The sequence below is a fragment of the Harpia harpyja genome, chromosome 2 (assembly GCF_026419915.1).
Source record: "Harpia harpyja isolate bHarHar1 chromosome 2, bHarHar1 primary haplotype, whole genome shotgun sequence".
NCBI lineage: Eukaryota > Metazoa > Chordata > Aves > Accipitriformes > Accipitridae > Harpia > Harpia harpyja.
In genome coordinates this window covers 36,552,779-36,571,755 of record NC_068941.1, presented here as the reverse complement: position 1 = coordinate 36,571,755, position 18,977 = coordinate 36,552,779, and the positions used below count along the sequence as shown (strand labels likewise).

General features: G+C 41.0%; 1 protein-coding gene across 12 annotated transcripts in view; it reads left to right on the top strand.

The window, feature by feature from the left end:
- Window positions 1–18,977, top strand: part of PDLIM5 (PDZ and LIM domain 5) — a 134,535-nt gene that overhangs the window by 34,064 nt on the left and 81,494 nt on the right. For all 12 annotated transcript variants that reach the window (XM_052776111.1, XM_052776191.1, XM_052776181.1 and 9 more), the window contains exon 3: window positions 8,768–8,919. In XM_052776111.1, coding sequence (XP_052632071.1) covers window positions 8,768–8,919 — 152 coding nt within the window. The remainder of the gene's footprint in view (window positions 1–8,767; window positions 8,920–18,977) is intronic.

Sequence of the window (18,977 nt, the reverse complement as noted above, 5' to 3'; positions counted from 1 at the left end):
TGTTCTCTTCAGTGCTTCAAGGGGCTTGGGAAAGCAAGACCAGATGCCTAGTCTTGTTAGATGCCAATAGAGCTACACTTGCAGAGAGTAGTTTCTTTATTCCTTGTGCAAGGTGAGTGTGAAGTTTGACTCATTTTAGTAATCCTTTGAATTCCGGTGGGTATTACCACATTTTAACTTGTATGCCAGTACCTGAATAAAATGTTTAAGCTACATGTAAAATACATGAATTGTATCAGAATTTATTGCTGTGTGTATAGTTAACTGCTTCCCTTTCACACTGGCAAGTTCAAAAGCAGGAATCATCCTTTCTAATAACTGCTACTGAACTTGCAGTAATGATGAGGCAGTGGTGTTATGTCAAAAATTAAAACTGAAGGCACCTTTTGTGAAGTTGTTTCTGCTTCCTTACACCCTGCAGCAGTTGGGCTGTCGTAAGGGAAGGGGAAGAGGTAGTAAAGGTAAAACCTGCTCGTGGAAGAGCAGAGCTGCAAGGAAACCATGATCAGTCAAGCCATGACAAGTGAGAGATGGCACCAGCTAATAACCCTTCTGGCATTGTCATGTGGAAACTGTTCCTACTTATTAACAACCTGTTCTGCGGCAAGGGAGGGAAGCTGAGGGCTGCTGTTTCTGCTTCGCTCCCCTGGCATTCAAGTTGATCTGTTTAGTGTTAGTTGATTGAAAAATAAAAGGGCACGTATCCAAAAGGCCTATGCATTTTGCAGTTACCCTATTTTGTAAACCTAATTTATATTTTTGGATCCTTTTCTACATCAACCCAATTGTGCATAAGAGTAATTTACACTACATAGTCCCTCTTCTGTTTTTAGCAGCTAATGTCCTCTCATTCTCCCCTGTAGGTGTGTAGCTCCACGTTTGGTGCATACAAGGATGGATAGTGAGGGGGGGTGGTGTATGCAACGGTTCATTTGAAGTGCAAAAGCAAGTTAATTTTTTTTTTTTTTTGTAGAGGGCATTAGATAAATATTAGAGGTTGAAATACAGTAAGAGAAAAATTTTAAGAAGAAAAGAGAGAGGGTTGAAGCCATTTGTCTTTTTCCTAAAACGTGAACCCACAGGCATGCTCAGCCATGTTTGTGTAGAGGGAAAGCTCAAACTTTGTGTTAGTTTTTGTTTGACATAATCTCTGAATGTGGGACCACAGGGATACATAGCTCAATCACATTAAAATATATGTTGTTGCCCAGGGTTATTGCTGAGGAGAAGTAGCAGAACTGAGAATGAAATGCAAGAGGTGGTTTTGTGGGTTCTTTGCTGGCAAAATGGCTGAATGCCTGTGGGCTCTCCCCATCCTTTTCCCATGGGCTATGATGAGTCGAAGGGCTGGTTTGGGTCTGCTTCAGCCAAGCCACTGCCACACCACAGCGAGGGAGCTGCTGCGCGTGGAGGGAAAGGGATGAAGCAAAGCTGGAGGACCTGGGAGGACAGGCCAGGAGACATGGGTGGTAGCCTTCTTGCCAGGACAGGGGTGGTATCTACTGTTGGGGTCCACAGCCAGACCAAGAAGTATGGTTGGTACTTTGCCTTATACTTTTTTCCTTACATATTATCTTTAATGATTATTGGCATGCTATGCACGCTTTAGGTTACAGCTTTATAAATCGGTCTGGAAGCACCTTTAAAGTTGTGAGGAGGAAAAGGAGGGCAATGAAAACGTACAGGAGCAAGCAGGAGTACAGCCTCGTGGAGCAAGGTGAAGGCAGGGTTTCCTGTCAGTGGTAGGTAGCAAAATACTCTGCTAATCAAAAGGGGTTTTTGACCTAAGCTAATTTTGATCCCTGCTTGGGTTGGGGAAAACCTTTGCTTATTTGCAGAACTGCCTCTTAACTCCTTTTATAGCCGGTTGTGTCAGTGGTTTCCACTGCAAACCCTGCATTAGGGTTCTTATAACTCAGCTGTATAAATTTGATCTGGACTTTAAAATTGGCTTGTACGTTCTTGATTTGGAAGCAAATATCGAGGCTGGCTGGCTAATCTGTTGGCTATGTGAAAAATATTGCTGTAGTAAAGGCTGTGAGGAATATGATACAGCTCTCAGTTTCCAGCGAGTGCAGAGGAAGCTTATTTGCCACAAAGAGCAGGTGCTCCCCTGGCTCTTTTTTTTCATGCAGAAGTGGTAAGCTGGACCCTAGGTGTCCCAAACCTGTTGGGACCCTGGAGCGTAAGTTTGGTTTTTGTTTCCTTCCCTGCCACGAAGGAGGTGAGGAAGGGCTTTGGCAAGCTGCCCCGTTAGGTAGGACACGCTGGAGCACAGCGATACCCTGTTTGTGCTCGTGGTGTTCAGGTGTCAGACGCGAGCACGCGATGCTGCTGCCGCCCCTGTGGGTTGCGTGGTGCTGGGACCACCCGTCAGGAGTCAGGTCAGCTGAATTTGCGTGAGGGAGCCAGTGCAGCTACAGCCCATAAGTGTGCCCCCTCTTGTGTTTTGGGGCAAGCTTGCGTTCTCCAAAAATACGGTGAGGGTGGCTTCTCTTGCAGCAATTCACCGAAGGGGTGCTTTCTATAACACTTTGAGCTCTACGTGCATTTGAGAGCATGCTGTTAAAATACTAGGCATTGGTGTGAGGTGGTACTTTGGTCAGGTGAAATGAGGCTAGGGATAAACAAGGTAATAACAGGTAATGAGTGTAAGTATTAGCATAAAGTGTATTATAGCAGGAAGATAAAGCCCCCGTGGTTTGAATGTCTGTGTGAAAAGGCAGAGCGTTATTTGATATAAGAGAGGTTGCCCGATTGCTTATTGTGTGATTCTGCAAAGTTCTCTTGTAATGTTCTTTCTGTATGTGGGTGTGTTGTTCTGGTTTTTTACTTATTTAAAATACTTCATTATAGGGAAGGATGTAGACTGAAAGAGAAGCAAGGGTGGTAATGATACAAAGATCATTGTCTGGTTGACTTCTGCTTTGATTATGCATGTCTTTAAACTGGATTGCTATAGCCATCCATGTATCAGAAATGCTCAAAGGGTAAAAAATCAAGCTGGAGGGATGTCACATAGCCCAGGGATTTTTAAATTGGGAGCAATGAATAATTACATTCTGAGAGAAAGTTGCAGATGACATTGAAGGATGCTTGTGTGATGGGGGGAACATTATTTACTGGCAGACTATGAAATAGTTTCTTCGGGAAAGTGGTTGTGATGCACCGTCACATGGGCTGGCTGCAGCTAGGATTGATTCAAGGCAGGCAGTATGGAAAAGATAAAAGGCAGCTTCCACCTTTAGCCAAATAGACCTTTGTCTTATGAGTAGCTGCAGTTTATGTATTTCATTTATTACTGCATAAAAATTAAATAATGACGGTTCAAAGAAGACATGCTTGTCCAGTTTTCTTCTTAGTCATGTGAGGAAAAAATAGGTGGTTATTTGTTAATTAGAACTTAGTTAACATTGATAGGTGAGAGATAGATGCGCATGTGTGTGCACACATGCAATTTTCCTGGAAAGGATCTTTCAAAATACCTCATTAAAGCTTGAGAGTAAAAGTAAAAAAGCTATTTTTCTCACCTTTTTTTTTTTTTTTAATGTTGGTTACTGCAAAACAAAATAATAGGCTGGCTAAAATTTAGCTCAAGAAAACAGTTGTATTCCACTGTGTTTTGGGCTGTTTGCTTTTAAAAACCTGAGGCATGGAACTATGCTGAGATTACTTCTTACACTGTTGCTTTTGAAGTTCATCCTGGATCAAGAACTGCTTTACTTTTGTTTTATCTCAATTTGGAATGTATTTTAGGACAATATTTGCAGTTTTGGAATTCTGATGTTTAAAACAAGAACAACAAAAAAGAATTTTTTTTTTTTTTTTTGTCAAACAAAACTAAAATCTGGTATTAGATGGGTGATTTTATTTATGTTTATTAGAAAGCGTCCTGAACATCTCTGGATGGCATAGGCTGGCTTTTGGCTTTCAGCCATGAAGCTGATTGCTGCTGAGGGGCGGAAAAGAGGTTTGCTGCTGGGGGGGGGGCTGTGGGAGTGATTGGCCTCAGCAGGTGCCTGATCATGAAATGTCTCTCCTCCTTGCCTCCCCCTCTTTCTCCAAAGGAGCTTCCCAGAGTATAGAAACATAGAACTAAGTAGGAGGAAACATTGCTGGTTTGGCAGTTTTGTAGCTTTAAGTCTGCTGTGTAACATCAAAAAGAAAATCCCTCTTTTTTTGTAGCTCTAATTCATGCTTGATTTTAGAAACTTGCCTCATACTGTAAATACCGAATTAAAACAGATTCATCAAGGATTTGAAGAATATTTATGGTGCTTAGAAGTTAGTTTGATTCATAGGTAGCCAGTTTTATAATTTTAATGCTATACTCTTCTGCGCACCTGTCTTGTTGCATTGATTCAATTTGTTTGCACGTGTACGTTAAATAAAAGTACCTTTTAAGGATATGCTTTTTTCCTACTAGGAATTAAGCATTAGGTGTTGTTTTGCTTTTGCCCAGTTTACTAGTCTTTTGGTATTTAAGCATAGGTAATACTATAGCTTACCCTTGACTGATGCCAGATATTTTTACTAAGCTAAGGTTAAATTTTCAGTTTAAGAACAAAATCACTCATAGAGGAAAAAAAAAAAAAAGCTGTACAAAAGTAGTAATGCTTTCAAAATTTCCTATGTATTAGCACCTACATCATTTTATATCTGCTGCATCTGTTGGATTTTTCAAAATCTAGGTGAAAAAATAAAAAAAATGGAGTTAGTTTCCATTGTGACAAGGAACATGAGGAACCTTTCTTTTAGTTTTGGTTTGAATATGTACACAGTTTTGCATATGTAATCTCCAGTATGTATATGAATATATTGTTTATAATGGTAATGCACAGTTACAGAGTCTTAAGAAGTGTCAAAACTGAGGCTCCTGGGATATAGAATCATAGAATCATTTCAGTTGGAAAAGACCTTCAAGATCATCAAGTCCAACCATTAACCATGCCCCCTAAACCATGCCCTGGAGTACCCTGTCCACTCGCTTTTTGAATACCTCCAGGGATGGTGAATCAACCACTTCCCTGGGCAGCCTATTCCAATGTTTGACAACCCTCTCAGTAAAAAAATTTTTCCTAATATCTAACCTAAATCTCCCTTGCCTCAACTTGAGGCCATTTCCTCTTGTCCTATCTCCAGCCACCTGACAGAAGAGACCAACACCCACCTCACTACAACCCCCCTTCAGGTAGTTGTAGAGAGCGATAAGGTCTCCCCTCAGCCTCCTCTTTTCTAGACTGAACAACCCCAGATCCCTCAGCCGCTCCTCATAAGACTTGTGCTCAAGGCCCCTCACCAACTTGGTTGCTCTCCTCTGGACACGCTCTAGCAGCTCAATGTCTTTCCTGTAGTGAGGGGCCCAAAACTGAACACCTATATAAATAGGTCTGCAGTCTGGAAAAGATCCTTAATCATTTCAAATGTTCTAATTGCTCCTGCTGTGTTCAGTGTAGATGTTTGTTTCTTTTTATATACCTGTTCTTGTGATTATATTCCTCTTGCATCTGTGGTAAAACTCTGCCCTTGTAGCTTCGGTCCCACTTCATTATAGGCGCTTCACAAGCCAAGGATGCTGGCTGGTACTCTCAGGGAAGACTTGTGCTCTGGTTGAGGTTTCCTAGAAGTATCAACCTCACCTCTCCTGGTTAGTCAGATCTCTTATCTCAAATCAGTAGGTGTCACTTGGGAGTCTTATCCACTGTATCTAGATAAGGAGATTACTGCTCTGGCATCCCTCTGCATGTGCAGTTCTTCACATCCTTGTCCAGTAATTTGTTTGTCTGCGCCAGCCTCACCTACAAGGCAGATTCAGTCCCCTGCCTGCACGGCAGGTCTCTTGGTCATAGCCAGGAGCTCGTCATGCTTCTTGGGACCAGTCTGCTTTTTTCCTCCTCTCCAGGGTGTGCTTTCCAGCCATATTTTTAAGGGATTTTCAGCCTGGGGTTTTGCTGAAATGATTTTACAGCTATCTCCCATGTGTACTTGCAAAGAGTTTCATGCCCAGAGGCAACAGTTTAAGAGTGACCTCTTGGAAGTCAGGTGATTAGTTGTGGGTTGTTGCGTGTTGGCCACCAGAATCAAACAAAAAAGTTGTTGTTTGTTTGGTTGGTTTTTTTAAAATTTATTAATGTATTTTATTTTACACTTCCATGGATGGTAAGGCCCCCCACCCCTCCATGAGAATAGTTAGCCTGAAGCCTGCTTTTGAAGTCTTACTGCTGAATGTGTGTGGGTTGCTTTTTTTATCACAGATTACAATGTATGAGCATCACGTGCATTTGCATACGTTCAGAGAAAGCTAGATTTTATTCACTTGGAGAGTCCAATAACAAAGCACAGCGATCCATTTGACCTTTAGCTTTTAGCGCCCTTACGTTCCTTTCCCTTTTCCAGACCTTGCTGACGAATGTCAGCATGCTGTAACGTATCGGTTTAGGGATCTGTTTATGGCAGGTTCCACCCCTCACCCAAAGGTTTTAGGAGCTTCCCTATAAATAGCTATGTTGGTCATAGCTTTCTATATGCTTGTGGGGTTCCCTGATCTGTGTTTTATAGTAACTGGGTCTCTTAGCTCAGAATTTGTGTATGAACACCAAATTTTGGAGGAACTTTGGCTTTGTTGTTGAAGGCTTTTGTAAAAGGATGCAGTATACAAGTTGTAATTCTTATGAATTTAGCAAGTCAAAAAGTTTTTCTGAAATCAGTGCATCTCCTTTTTCCTTTGTCTTCTACTTTTCTTCCTTGCATGGGACTTGCTCTGCTAACTTTCCCTTGTTAGCATGCCTCGGTTTCAACTCTGGGTAAAATTGCTATGTTGACCCATAGTGCTGAGGGACTGCCCACTATTTTGAATCCGAAGAAATGATGAGCCTTCCTACATCTCGGGCCTCCCCTTTCACCAGAATAATGTATTTGTTAGCATAGGATTAACACGAAATGGAAGGGTTTTTCTGGTTTTGTTTGAATCTTTGGCTATTGTTTTTAGTTGCTGAAGATTGCTACTGCAGATGTCTGTGGGATGTAGACTGCTGTTGAAAAATGCCAGCTGTGATCCACTGAATGTGACATTTCCTGCTTTTTGTCTATATGTTGTCAAACGATACATTTTTGGAGTATTGCATTTGCATTTGTCTTGCAGCATTAGGCCATACTTTTTCCTCAGTTAAAGTATTTGTCTTCAGATGCCATCCAATACATGTGTCGCAGCTGTCATGTATTATAGTCTCTGAAGTTTTAGGAAAGCCTTAACCATATTAGGTAGGCTGATGGGACGCTTTCCACAGGTTTACCAACAAGTGACTGTTCATACACAAATGCAAAGACCAAGTCCTTAGTATTTCATGTAGTACTACCCCTTTGCCATAGGCAGTTGTCAAGATGCAGCCTCACTTCTCCTGTTGGAGAAATGAATGGTGTTGAGACTGGTGACTGTACTTTGTGGTTGGTCATTGTCAGAAGGAACCACAAGGAACCAAAACTTCTTGGTCTCTACTGAATGAACTATACCAGAGGCAGTCAAAACCCAACAGAGGTGAAAGCCTTCCTTCCGTCTCCCTTTGAGAAGTCACTTGCTAGAGCACAATTGTGGCCCAAGGTGAACTCTACTTTTGGAAATAAAAATGAAGTAATTCTTCATTACAGCAGCACTGTAATGCTTCGTTTGCAGCACCTCCCTAAAAACGTAGCAATTTCTTCAAGGAACAGACAGGCTTGCAGACAGAGGAAAGAGCTGTGAGGTTTTGTATGCACAGCACAAGCAGCTACAGCTTTTCTCCTGTAAGACAGGAAATACATCTGGAAACAAAGAGGGAATTTGCACCACCCAGGACTGTTCTTTGCAGCCAGCTATAAAATGATTAGCAGATTGAGGACCAGGGATATAAATCAGTGTGTAGATCTTACCATGTGTTGCTTTATTTCTATTTCTGTTCTTGGGAATGAAGCTAGCTGAAATTCAGTGGCATCAGATGAAAAGATTAATTTATTGTTCAAATGGGGTCAATAATGTGAACTTTACAACGGTTTCTGTCGCAAGACTGTTTCATTCAAGTGGACCAAAGGCAGTTGAGCTGAACTTCAGCAGTGACCTTGATCAAAGAGGCAGCTGAAGAGGCCTTTCTTATTCTAGTCTGAATATATTGCGGGTCACTGGGGGCTATAAACCTACTGAGAGAAAGGCAAAACAAAGTCCTGCAACTGGTCTGTCTGTGGCATTGAACTTTTGACTTTCTATTAGTTGCAGCTGGGGAAAAGTCAGCTTAGCTATTAATGAAGTCTTCCACGCATGTGACCAGTCATTGTCAAACACAGAAACTTTGAAGAGATTGTTTAGATGGAAAATCTGGAATGGAAAAAGCTGGTTTCCTCTCTCCTCTCGTGAGAAAAGTTTCATATATGAAGAGAGAAGAGGCTGAAACTTGGCATCCAGGAAACTGTGTGTGCCTACCCCTTCTTGTGTCTCTTGGTGAATGTGCACAGCTTCCAGCCAGCAAAGTAGAAGTGGAGTTTGATTTTGAAAAATAGGCAATACTGTGCAATACTTTTCCTGTCATTCAAGTGAAATAAGAACAAGAACCTATAAATACTGTTTCATCGGAAAGATAGTGCAGCAACTTTCACAGGCACATACTCACAAAGAAGAAAAGATAATTTTTTTTTTCTTTCTATGAAACAGCACTGTGAATAAGATATTGTGGTCCTGTGTTCAGAGAATATAAACATAAACCATCCAAGTTTCTCATTTACCATTCTTGTGATATTTCAGCTTAACGACGGTGGCAAGGCAGCTCAAGCACATGTGGGGATAGGTGATGTGGTTCTCACCATTGATGGGATAAGCACGGACGGGATGACTCATCTAGAAGCACAAAACAAGATCAAGGCATGTACAGGCAATTTGAACATGACTCTGCAAAGGTAAGATACGTTTTTCTTTTTTTTTTTAAAAGAGAATTAATCATGATAGTTTTGGGAGGATAAAAACATGTAAGTGGTTTGGCAAAGTGTGTAAAGTTAAGTGGCCATGATTGAAAGATACACTGCTGTAGCCTGAAATGTGTTTTGATTTATAGCATTTTAGAAAACTTATTAGATGTTAATTATGTGAGCTGACAAAGACCTTTTCCAACCTTCCGTCACCTGCTCTACATTGAATGAAGTCTAGTTCCTTTTCCTTTTGAGCTTCAGTTTTGTTAACACTTGTTTAATTAAAAACAGGTCTTACCCAGGCTCTTTTTTCCTTCCCTAACTGACTAGGGGCACTTCTTTTTTGGGTCAAGTTCTACATCATTATTTTTATTGACAAACAGAATGATGGATTTAAACAGTTAACCCCCGAGTTACCTGGATGAAAATACTGCAGCTCAGGGTCATGGAGAGATGTTTCCTGAAACGATACTACTGTTTCACAAAGTAGCAGCCTCCCTTTGCTAATTGCAGTGTCTACTATAGAACTTAGAGCTTGGTCCAGTCTCATTCTCAGAACATGCAGTTTATTGAATGTCAGCACACCTCTGTTAGCCTGGGACTATGTTTTGGGAGGGGTTGGAAGAAGAGAGCAGGATGGTCATGTGCAGGTTATTGGAACTGAAGCAGGAAGAGCAGCAGCACAAGCAAGAAATTCCTTCAAGCTCTGAAAAGTCTCCCAGGGTTAAATACTGGCTTTTATTAGAAGACTGCTATTTTTATTTAATGAAGTGAGTGAGCATCCTGGAGGAGGATTGGCCTCTGAAGTCATCACATAATGAGAACCATCTTTTCTTGTTATCAAAGAAAACAACAGCAGTTGCACCCTGTGATTTCTGTTCGTGCCTGCCTTCAGCAGTGCAAAGTTCCTCAATGAGTGTTGGTTGAGGCCCGTAACAGTATCTCTTCACCAGTTACTACCTTTTCTGGCAAATTATCCTGCCCTTAACGAAAGGACCACTTCTCAGAGTTCATCAGTATAAGAATAAAAGAGATGATGTGGTTGTAGGTCTGACAAACGTCTAGCTCTCCAGGGTGGTGGTGCTTGTTCCTGGCCTTAAGTGATGTGTAGTTGAATGGTTGTGTGAGTGCTGTCTTTTCTAAGAGGCTACAGTTCAGCCCTTCTTGTTTCTTGTTCTTCCTGTTGTCCTTCTGTACTTTGGTTCTTAGATACCCTTAATAAGGGATTCCCTTTGTTGAGTCTCTGAGGAAAGGAGTATCTTGTGGCGTGGTTCATGCCTAGGGCATCTTCTCGAGTGAAACTTGTGGCATTAGAAGTTTCTTGATGAATCAGAGGTATTACAATGTGTGATTCTTCTGATGAGCTGGTATACCTAGTGTGTGGCTTGCTTTTCTGTCTCCCAACGAGGCAGGCAGGTTGTTTGGAAATGCACTTTCCAGGAGCCCACTGAGTCACTGCAGCAGGCAGCTGGGAGTGTGGGGCTTTGGCCCACTTTCTCCCGTCACCATAAATTGATGGGCAGGGTTAATATCAGATATAGGAAAGGAATAGCAGATGTGTCTCGGTCAGGCAATAACTTGTCCGAGGCTGCTTCTGGTTGAGTGCGAGGATGAGTGGTTTGAAAATTGAATTAATCATGAGTTAGCCCGGTCCCCTCCTGTTCTCACCCTTCCTACCCAGTGTAGCATCTGACTCACCAGCGTCGGCTACCTGACAGCTGAAGGCTAAGTTAGGATCAGACTAGCAGAGATCAAAGGAATAGCCTCTGTCCCAGCATCTGGGAGTGGGACAGATGTCCTCTCTTGTTGCTCTGCCGGTCAGCAGTCCCAGGGTCTCAGCTGTTTCGCATTCTGCCCAGATCCCATGAAACCAAAGCCGTGGACGGTGCTCTCCCGGCTGCTCTGTCTGTGAAAACCTCCTTGCTCTGATTGCTGTTTAGCAGGAGATTTGCTTCAGTTGTTTATTCGTTCTTTATAGCCTACATGAGAGTGCTTCTTGGAGTCTGACTGGCTCATGCTAACTGCAGATGCTGGCTGCCCATGGGAAGGACAGCTTGAGAGCATAAACTGAGTGGCATGATAAGCCATTTTAATATTGAGGGATCTCCATAATTATATTCTTCTGTTCCTGCCTCTTCTCCCAAAACAAAACCAAACTAAATAAAATATTTTGAGCTGTTATTGTTCACATGCAAAATTAAAGAGATGCTGTCAATGTGAAACAATGTTGGCCTTCAAAATATGAGTTGGCGCCATAGGTAGGAAAATCTAAGACATATCTTATTTTGCTCTTACTGCTTTTATCTTGAGGGGGTTTTACACTTCTGAGCTTTTATCAGCATCCCCATAGGCTACTGATAGTTTGAACTACAATGCAAGAATGTTGAGGTTAGTCTTGAAAGAGTGTATAAATTCTTAGATACTGCCCTAGTTTGCTGCTGCTTTAAAGGAACAGAATGAGAAGTTGGTTAGTGGTGTTACTTTGAGGTCCAAGAGGATTGGAAAAGCATTATGGCTTGAGCTAATGGCTTTTGCACTGAGCATGTCCATGTGATGTTTTATGAAAGATGTGAAAGAACTCAGTTTCATCAAATTAGTTGTAGGAACCAGAATATATTTTGTGAGTTCAATTTGGTACGGTTTTGGTGGTAGCACTTAGTTACCTTTATTCACGATAAATTGTAAGAAGTACTGTGCACTCATCTGTAGATGCCTGCGTTACTCTTGATCAGTTATAATTTGACACAGATTCATGTGGCATATGTGAAAATTAGTATAGTGGTGCAGCCTTAAGTGTAATGTAAAGATAATGGCAATATGGGGAAAAATTGCTGGGTATACATACCACCAGCCTCACGGCATGTCAGAGTCGGGGCTGGCTGTGTTGTTTGCTAAGGAGGGACTAACCAAAATAATCAGTAGTTATTTGAAAAAGAAACAGGGTCTTGCTCTGGCTTTTTAGGGGCTTTTTTTGTGTGTGTTGTGAGGATCAAAATGATAGTTGGTAGAAAAGCAGTGGTACACTCTAGGGATTAGTAGGCCAGTGAACCTGAGTGGGTACCACCTGAGGTGGATGGGCTCCAGCATCCCACTTTGCATGGTGGCCAGGGCACGGTGACAGCTTGCCCTTTAAAAGCTGCAAAGGAAACTTCGTGAGTCTATGTGACAAAGGCGAGAGATGAAATTCTTTAAGACCAGCTTCCTTATTATAAATATTCTAACTTGATATGCTTTTGTACTGCTGATCAGGTTTTCACTTGACTTCCTCTATTCTTTATGTGCAAAGTGGAAAAAATAAAATTAAGAGAAACAAAATAAGGGGCAAGAAGTAGCTTGCCTGGGAGGTTGGAAGGGATATTTAAAGCAATGTCTTCAAAAACTTTACTTACAGGTTTAAAGCAGTATATTTATGGAGGCAGATGTGCACGTACCTCTTGTGGAAAACCAATTTAGATGTTTTGTGACTTGTAAATGAATGTTGGCAAAATATTTGAAGGGGAAAATAAAAGCTCCCTTTTTTCCTGTGTAAGGCCATATCGCAGCTTGGTTTTTTAAATATGGAATTGTTCACTGCCCCTGAAAGAAACTGGAATTGCAGCTGTCACAATTGCAAGTCCACTTTGCTTGGAGATTCCTTAAATACAGATGGATAAAATTGTGCTTGCCAGCCATGTACACTAGTAGGTGCCTATTCAGGTATATGTCTTTAAAATGAATTAGTTCTGTAAACAAGTCTTGCTGTTTAGTATGAAGGTTATATTTTTTTAAATTGTGAAATAAAATTCTGATTTTCGTATGTTATTTGCTCATTTTTTGTATTAGCTATGGCTCAAAAATATGGGGTGTGTTTTTTCTTTTTCATTTTGTAACCTGCAGTTTTAGCTTCTTGATAGTTTGGGTGGTGGTTGTTGGTTGTTTGGTTGTTTTTTTCCATAGGGACTCTTTCTTTACATGTGTCCCTCCCTCCCTGAGATCTTGCTCTTTTGCACCCCAATATTTTATTTTCAGTTAAAGCCCTTTCCTGGTTCCCATGAGGACAGATGGAAACCAGATGCTTGCTTTTTGGATATATTTTCAAGTTCAGTAACTTAGCATGGATTTCCATAAATAAATCTGTAAGCTGCTGAACAGCTAAGAGCCACCACCTATTTTTTAAATATTATTTTTGGGGACTGTTTCTCCAGACTTCTGCCTTAATGATTCTTTGGAAGTGAGAAAGATGAAGAATTGTGTTATTTCTACTGTTGCGTGAGATCATGATACTCATGAAAATTCTGGAAAAAAGTGTCAGTGAGCAATACAGGGATAAAAATAATACAGAAAAGCCTGGAAAGTTGTGTGGGGTTTTTGTTGTTGTTGTTTTGGGGTTTTTTTTGGTTTTTATGATGTAAAACTTCTTTACCTCTATATTTTGTAAACCAGATCTGCACAGCTATAGTGTGCTTTGTAAAGGAATTTCTTTCACCTCTCACTATGAATTTAGACATTTAGGACAAAAGGCATTGGGATTGCTCGGCTTGGGAGTGAAAGAAGGATTTTCAAGGTTGTTTGCCTCTATCGCTATATTGCAGTGCTTCAGAAATCTTTTTGGGTACAGTAGGTCGGCAGTGAGCAGTTACTACAGTTCTCCTTCCAGCTCTTCAGTGGATGACTTAATGGATTTTCACAAATGAACATGGGTGTTACGAAGCAATAGATGAATTTCAGTGACAGCTGTGGTTTCTGTGTTTGTTTTTTGGGGTTTGTTTTTTGTTTTTTTGTTTTGCGTTCCCCCCCCCCCCCCCCCCAAACCTTTTAAAAGCACAGGGTTACCCAAGTGTCACAGGTGAGGCTAGGGCCTGCTGGGTGTGTTTGATGTCCATGTTGACAGGACTCAGAGCCAAAATTCAGATGAGCCTTAAGGCTGGGTTCTGCAGTTGTGGAACTCAAGTGTTAAAAACAGTGACACTTATTTTATCTGCCTGCATGAGTATGAATCTTTATCATTCCGTTCTCCCTCATCTCTTTGGTTTTTCTTTCAGGAAACATGAAGTCTAGACTTCTAGCTTAAGAACAGCTGAAATTCTCATGATTTGAGGTGGGGTAATAGGGAAAAAATGTTATGGATCATTTGATTTCTATTTTCTAAGGTCATTTTTCAAGTTATCCAATTCAGAAAGGGTTTTCTGCTGTAAGAATAGCTCAGTATGCGTTTTACTTGCTATTTTTATTGTTCCCAGTCTTGGTTTTATTAGAAAACAATATGATGATATTACCATTTATTGTGTTGAGAGTCCTGCTCTGCTTTGGAAATGCACAGGAGGAAGAGCATTTTGCTCTGTAAGGAATGTGTGTTCTGACAAACTATATGGACAAAATGGATGCTCTTGTTCCCATTTTGAAGATGGAGAAATGAGGCACCTTGATGTAGACCAGGTTTTAAGAGACTCGAGTCCTTTGCTCCTCAGGTGTTGAAATACTCCCCTAGTGTAGGTTAGCTGTAATCTATTTAATTTCTCAAAAATAAAAAGCAGCAGTGCGGGGAATGACACCAGGGTTCCCAAGAGCCAGCCTTAGTCGCTGTTACAGGGGGATCTGAAGTCCTAAAGTTTAAAAGTTAAAATTGGCTCCACAGAAAGTTGAGAAAATAGTATAACTGCTAAATCAAATGGCAGGTGAGGCTATGATAATAAAAGAAGAGGAGCAAGCAGAAGAATACAAGTATAGAAAGGATTTCAAACTTAACAGTACAGGCTTCACTTTAGGTGATGGTTAAAACTCATGAGTCATGGGTTCCTTGGGGTGGATATTTTGTTTCCATAAACCATATAAGGCTGTGCTTTAAGAAAGCTATGTTAAGAATGCATTCGGAAGTCTTATTTTTCTCCAACTTTGGTTTACTAGTCATCATCATTTCCCTTACATAGGCATTTTGACTTTAGTTTTTTTCTTCAGTGATTTGCTTTTTTAGCATGTAGAAGGAGGTTGATTGTCCTGTGCCAGTTGAACAGAGGCAATGAATTGGTTCAAAGCATTACAACTTCTGAGTAATTTTTTCTAAACCTGAAAACAATTTTTTGCTGGAATCCTTTTTTCTGTAACATTAATTCTTGCATAATTCTTCTTTCAGGGATGTCAGAACTGAGTGTTGGATGATTAACGCCTACTTTGGGGTTTGCCCCTTGGCACGTGGCTGCTGAACGAGGCTGAGTAGCTCCATGTGGAGCTGGGGCTTGCCCGGCCGGCTGCGCTCGGTGGCGGCCCACAGAGATGTTCAGTATATAGCTCATTGAGGAGGAGGTGATCCGAGGTTGTGTGCCTCGCAGCGTGAAAATGGCCAAGTGCTTTTGTCAGCCTGACCTTTGGGCCTGGAAGTAACCTGACCTGCAGGACCAATGCTGCCGTGCAATGTACAGTAACCGGGTGCTGCTGAGAAAGCTGCTTTTAATCTGCAAATTTGCAGAATCTGTTTCTGAGCTGGTGTTTCTTTGAAGTAAACCCCGTGAACTCTGTGCAGGCTCTTCAGATTCTTGTGGGCTCTGTAAACGCCAGCTTCAGGACTTGGAGGTGAGGCGTTGCTGGTCTAGAGCCTGGCGGTTTTCTCCTTTCTCTTGGGTCTGGTGGTGGTGTCTTATCGAAGACTTCCTTCTCTCCCCAGAGTGTGGGCTGGTGCCTTCCCAGACCACATCTGAGGCTGCAGCTGCTGGTGTGTGCCTCAGGCACAGGGTGACAGCTGCCCTGAAGCCTTCCAGGCTCATACCCTTGCATCTTAACAGGAGCTTTTCTAAAGCTGAAAGGGGTTTGCGTGTGGCTTTTTATGCTGTACGTTGCAGTGCAAGCACCTGAGTCATCTTAAGTCTTCCTGCTTTTTCTGGTTTTGAAATTAAGTGGCGTTGGGTAAAATGTTGTCCAAAGAATTCATGGCTAATGAATGATGCTGGGTTCTTCTTTGCATACAAAGGTGTCTTGGTGTATATGTATATGCACTTTTTTTTATTGGCGGCAATGTAGAAAGCTTTTGCTCCTAATTTAGCTGCTGAACAGGTTTTTGCTAGCTAAGCCATGCCTTTGGAAAGCCTGCCCACAAACTAAATAAATAGAGGGGTACAGCTTTTGCTCCTAGCTGGAATTCAAAATCTTTTGTTGTGCAAAGCACTTTGCTGCACATCAGCTAGCAATTAGGTGAACCACAAAACATGCTGCAGCTAAGTGAACCTGACAAACTAAAGACTTGCCTGGAAGTTCAAAGGAGAATTGCTGGGGTGAAAATGGAAGGTTGCAGGGTAAAAACGGAGTTCAGTGACTTTTGCAGGATCATACCTATTCATCTGCCAGGAAAATGGGTGGGAGTGAGGACTAGTTAAGCAGTAGCAGCCTTCCTCACATTGCATACCTTTAGAGCCTTCCTGGGGATCTTTATTGCTGCAAAAGATCAGAATCTGTAAAGGCTGTTCAGTTTCTTGAGGTTGATACAGTATGTAGCATAGGAACATAAATACAGTAGTAAATATAGATAGGGGACAATGGCAGGTGCCAAAGGTAGATCATTATTTACTGAATGTCAAAATGTTTCCTTCAACTTTAAGTTTAAAGACATTTTTTTACTTTAATTTCAGTTACATTCCCCTCCCCTGTGCCCCTATCATTAATACCACCATAGGAAAAAAAAGGCAAACAAAATCAAGCAAAGGAGCAGCCCTGGAATTAAACATTTGATTCAGTCAGGGTTGAAAAAGAAACATGTAATGGGTGGTTGTTTCTTTTTTTTTTTTTTATTTTTAGTTTGTTTGCCCCAGGGAATGCAAAATATCACCTCTGAGTTGCAGCAATTGAAACAAATTTACCATTATGCTTTTGGGGTTTTGTCTACATACTGTATCATGGTGGGCTGAACCTGAGGGCAGTCAGATTAGGAGGGTATTTCAGAACTCCACCTTCATTTGTATGAAAATAAAGGAAGCCACCATCAAGTAACTGCCTCTCACAAGCTGGGAGCCTGTAATTTCAGTGTGGGATAAATTTTCAGGATTCCTACTCTCACAGTCCAAGTCCTTGACGGAATAAGGGTTGGTCAATTGAGAGGCTGCTTGGGAGGATAGCTCAGATGTTATAAACAGCAGAGCCTTATAAGTAGCTGGGTGGGAAATGAGTTGGGGCATCACTATTTGAAGGGTAGCGAGTGCTTGTGGGAGGAGGTTTGCAAATCTTGTGTAATCTGAGAGTCCCACACTGAAAATGGAGGGAGAAGGTGTTGGATCCCAGAAGTTCCCACCTGTTTGCAATGGATCAAGTGGTAACTAAAGGGCCTTAACTGGTCATCTTGCTTTTTTTCCTTTAACCAGTGAGAAATGTCTGTGCCTTTGCTTTGTACAAGTTGTTGCATAGCACAGACATCTGACAAATAAAGCAAAATCTAATTCTGAACTTTGTCTCCTAAATTGTTGGTTTTTTTTTTTTTTTTAAATATTGCTTGTTTTCAGACAGGGAAGTAAAGATTTTTTTTTTTAATTTTTTTTTTCTTTAAGAAGTGATGAATGTGATTTTGCTGACCCTATAGATGTTTGCTGTAAGGTCTGAAACCATGCATATCTTTCAGATATGTTGGGACTAGCCAAAGAATAAATGTTTATCACCTGTTGTTATTATATGGACTATAGTCTTTAATTCCTACGTTTAAGGTAGATATGAAAATAATTGCCTTCTGTTATAGTTCCACTCTAGGGATTAAACCACTCTGATGTACAATGATGTGAGACTTTTTTAAAACAAAGATTCAATTGCTAAAACAAAAAATATACAGTGCAAAAGATTATATGAGTTTCAAATGTGGTTTTACACAAGCAGATCATTAGGAGGATAATAGTTTTGGCTTGATGTTTAGATGTACAGTAGTTTAGAAGCCTATTTTCGTTCTATTTAAAACTAAACTAAAACTAATCTGTATTCTAGCTGAGATCAGACACAATTGATATCTGTCTGCGAAGACAGGAACAAACGGTGATGATTTATGCAAATATATTTTACCTGAAACAGTGTACTTGGTAGGAAACATCTGTTAATTAGGTCATCTTGATCTTGGCATGTGCTGGATGGCCAGTATGCCTCAGTATGTGAGGTGAGGACCAGTTGGCAGTGCTCTGCCTAGTGGGTAAAAGACAAGTTAATGATAAACTGCTGCTTGTGATTTAAAATAACTTTCTGCAGTACCAATAGCTTTCTCCTTCAGAATTCAAAAAAGCTGAGTTGAGGGAGTACCTTTGTGGGCATCAGGGAATCATCTAATGTACTCCACATGGTTTGATTTACGTGCTTTTACTGTAAGCAAGGACTAACATTTGCAAGCTGAAATTTAATACAGAAAATATGTTACGTTGATTGCGGTGGTAACTAGTGTAACTAGGAGTCTGACCATTGTCTAACAGTAATCTGCAGGTTGCAAACTCCTCAAGTTAGGTTTGATTGTCTTTTAAGTTGATTTACATTCCCAGTGTTGAAAAGCTTTTTCATTGCTATTGAAGGGTAGAAGCAGAACATGCGACACATGTACAAACATCCCCACTTTGAAGAGGTGCAACTCTTCCTAAGTGACCTTTAATAGCATAGATGCTTCTAAGTAGTAGATTTATTTCCAAAACATTAAATATAGGTATTTTAGGAATACAGGAACAAAACTAAGCTAATCTTCATTATAGAAAACTAAAAAAAAAATCTCTTGAAAACCACAGGAGTTAATTTTGCTGACTATTGATATCTACATGATGTGCAACAAAGCTTCTTTGGGCCCCTCACTACAGGAAAGACATTGAGCTGCTAGAGTGTGTCCAGAGAAGGGCAACCAAGTTGGTGAGGGGCCTTGAGCACAAGTCTTATGAGGAGCGGCTGAGGGATCTGGGGTTGTTCAGTCTAGAAAAGAGGAGGCTGAGGGGAGACCTTATTGCTCTCTACAACTACCTGAAAGGGGGTTGTAGTGAGGTGGGTGTTGGTCTCTTCTGTCAGGTGGCTGGAGATAGGACAAGAGGAAATGGCCTCAAGTTGAGGCAAGGGAGATTTAGGTTAGATATTAGGAAAAA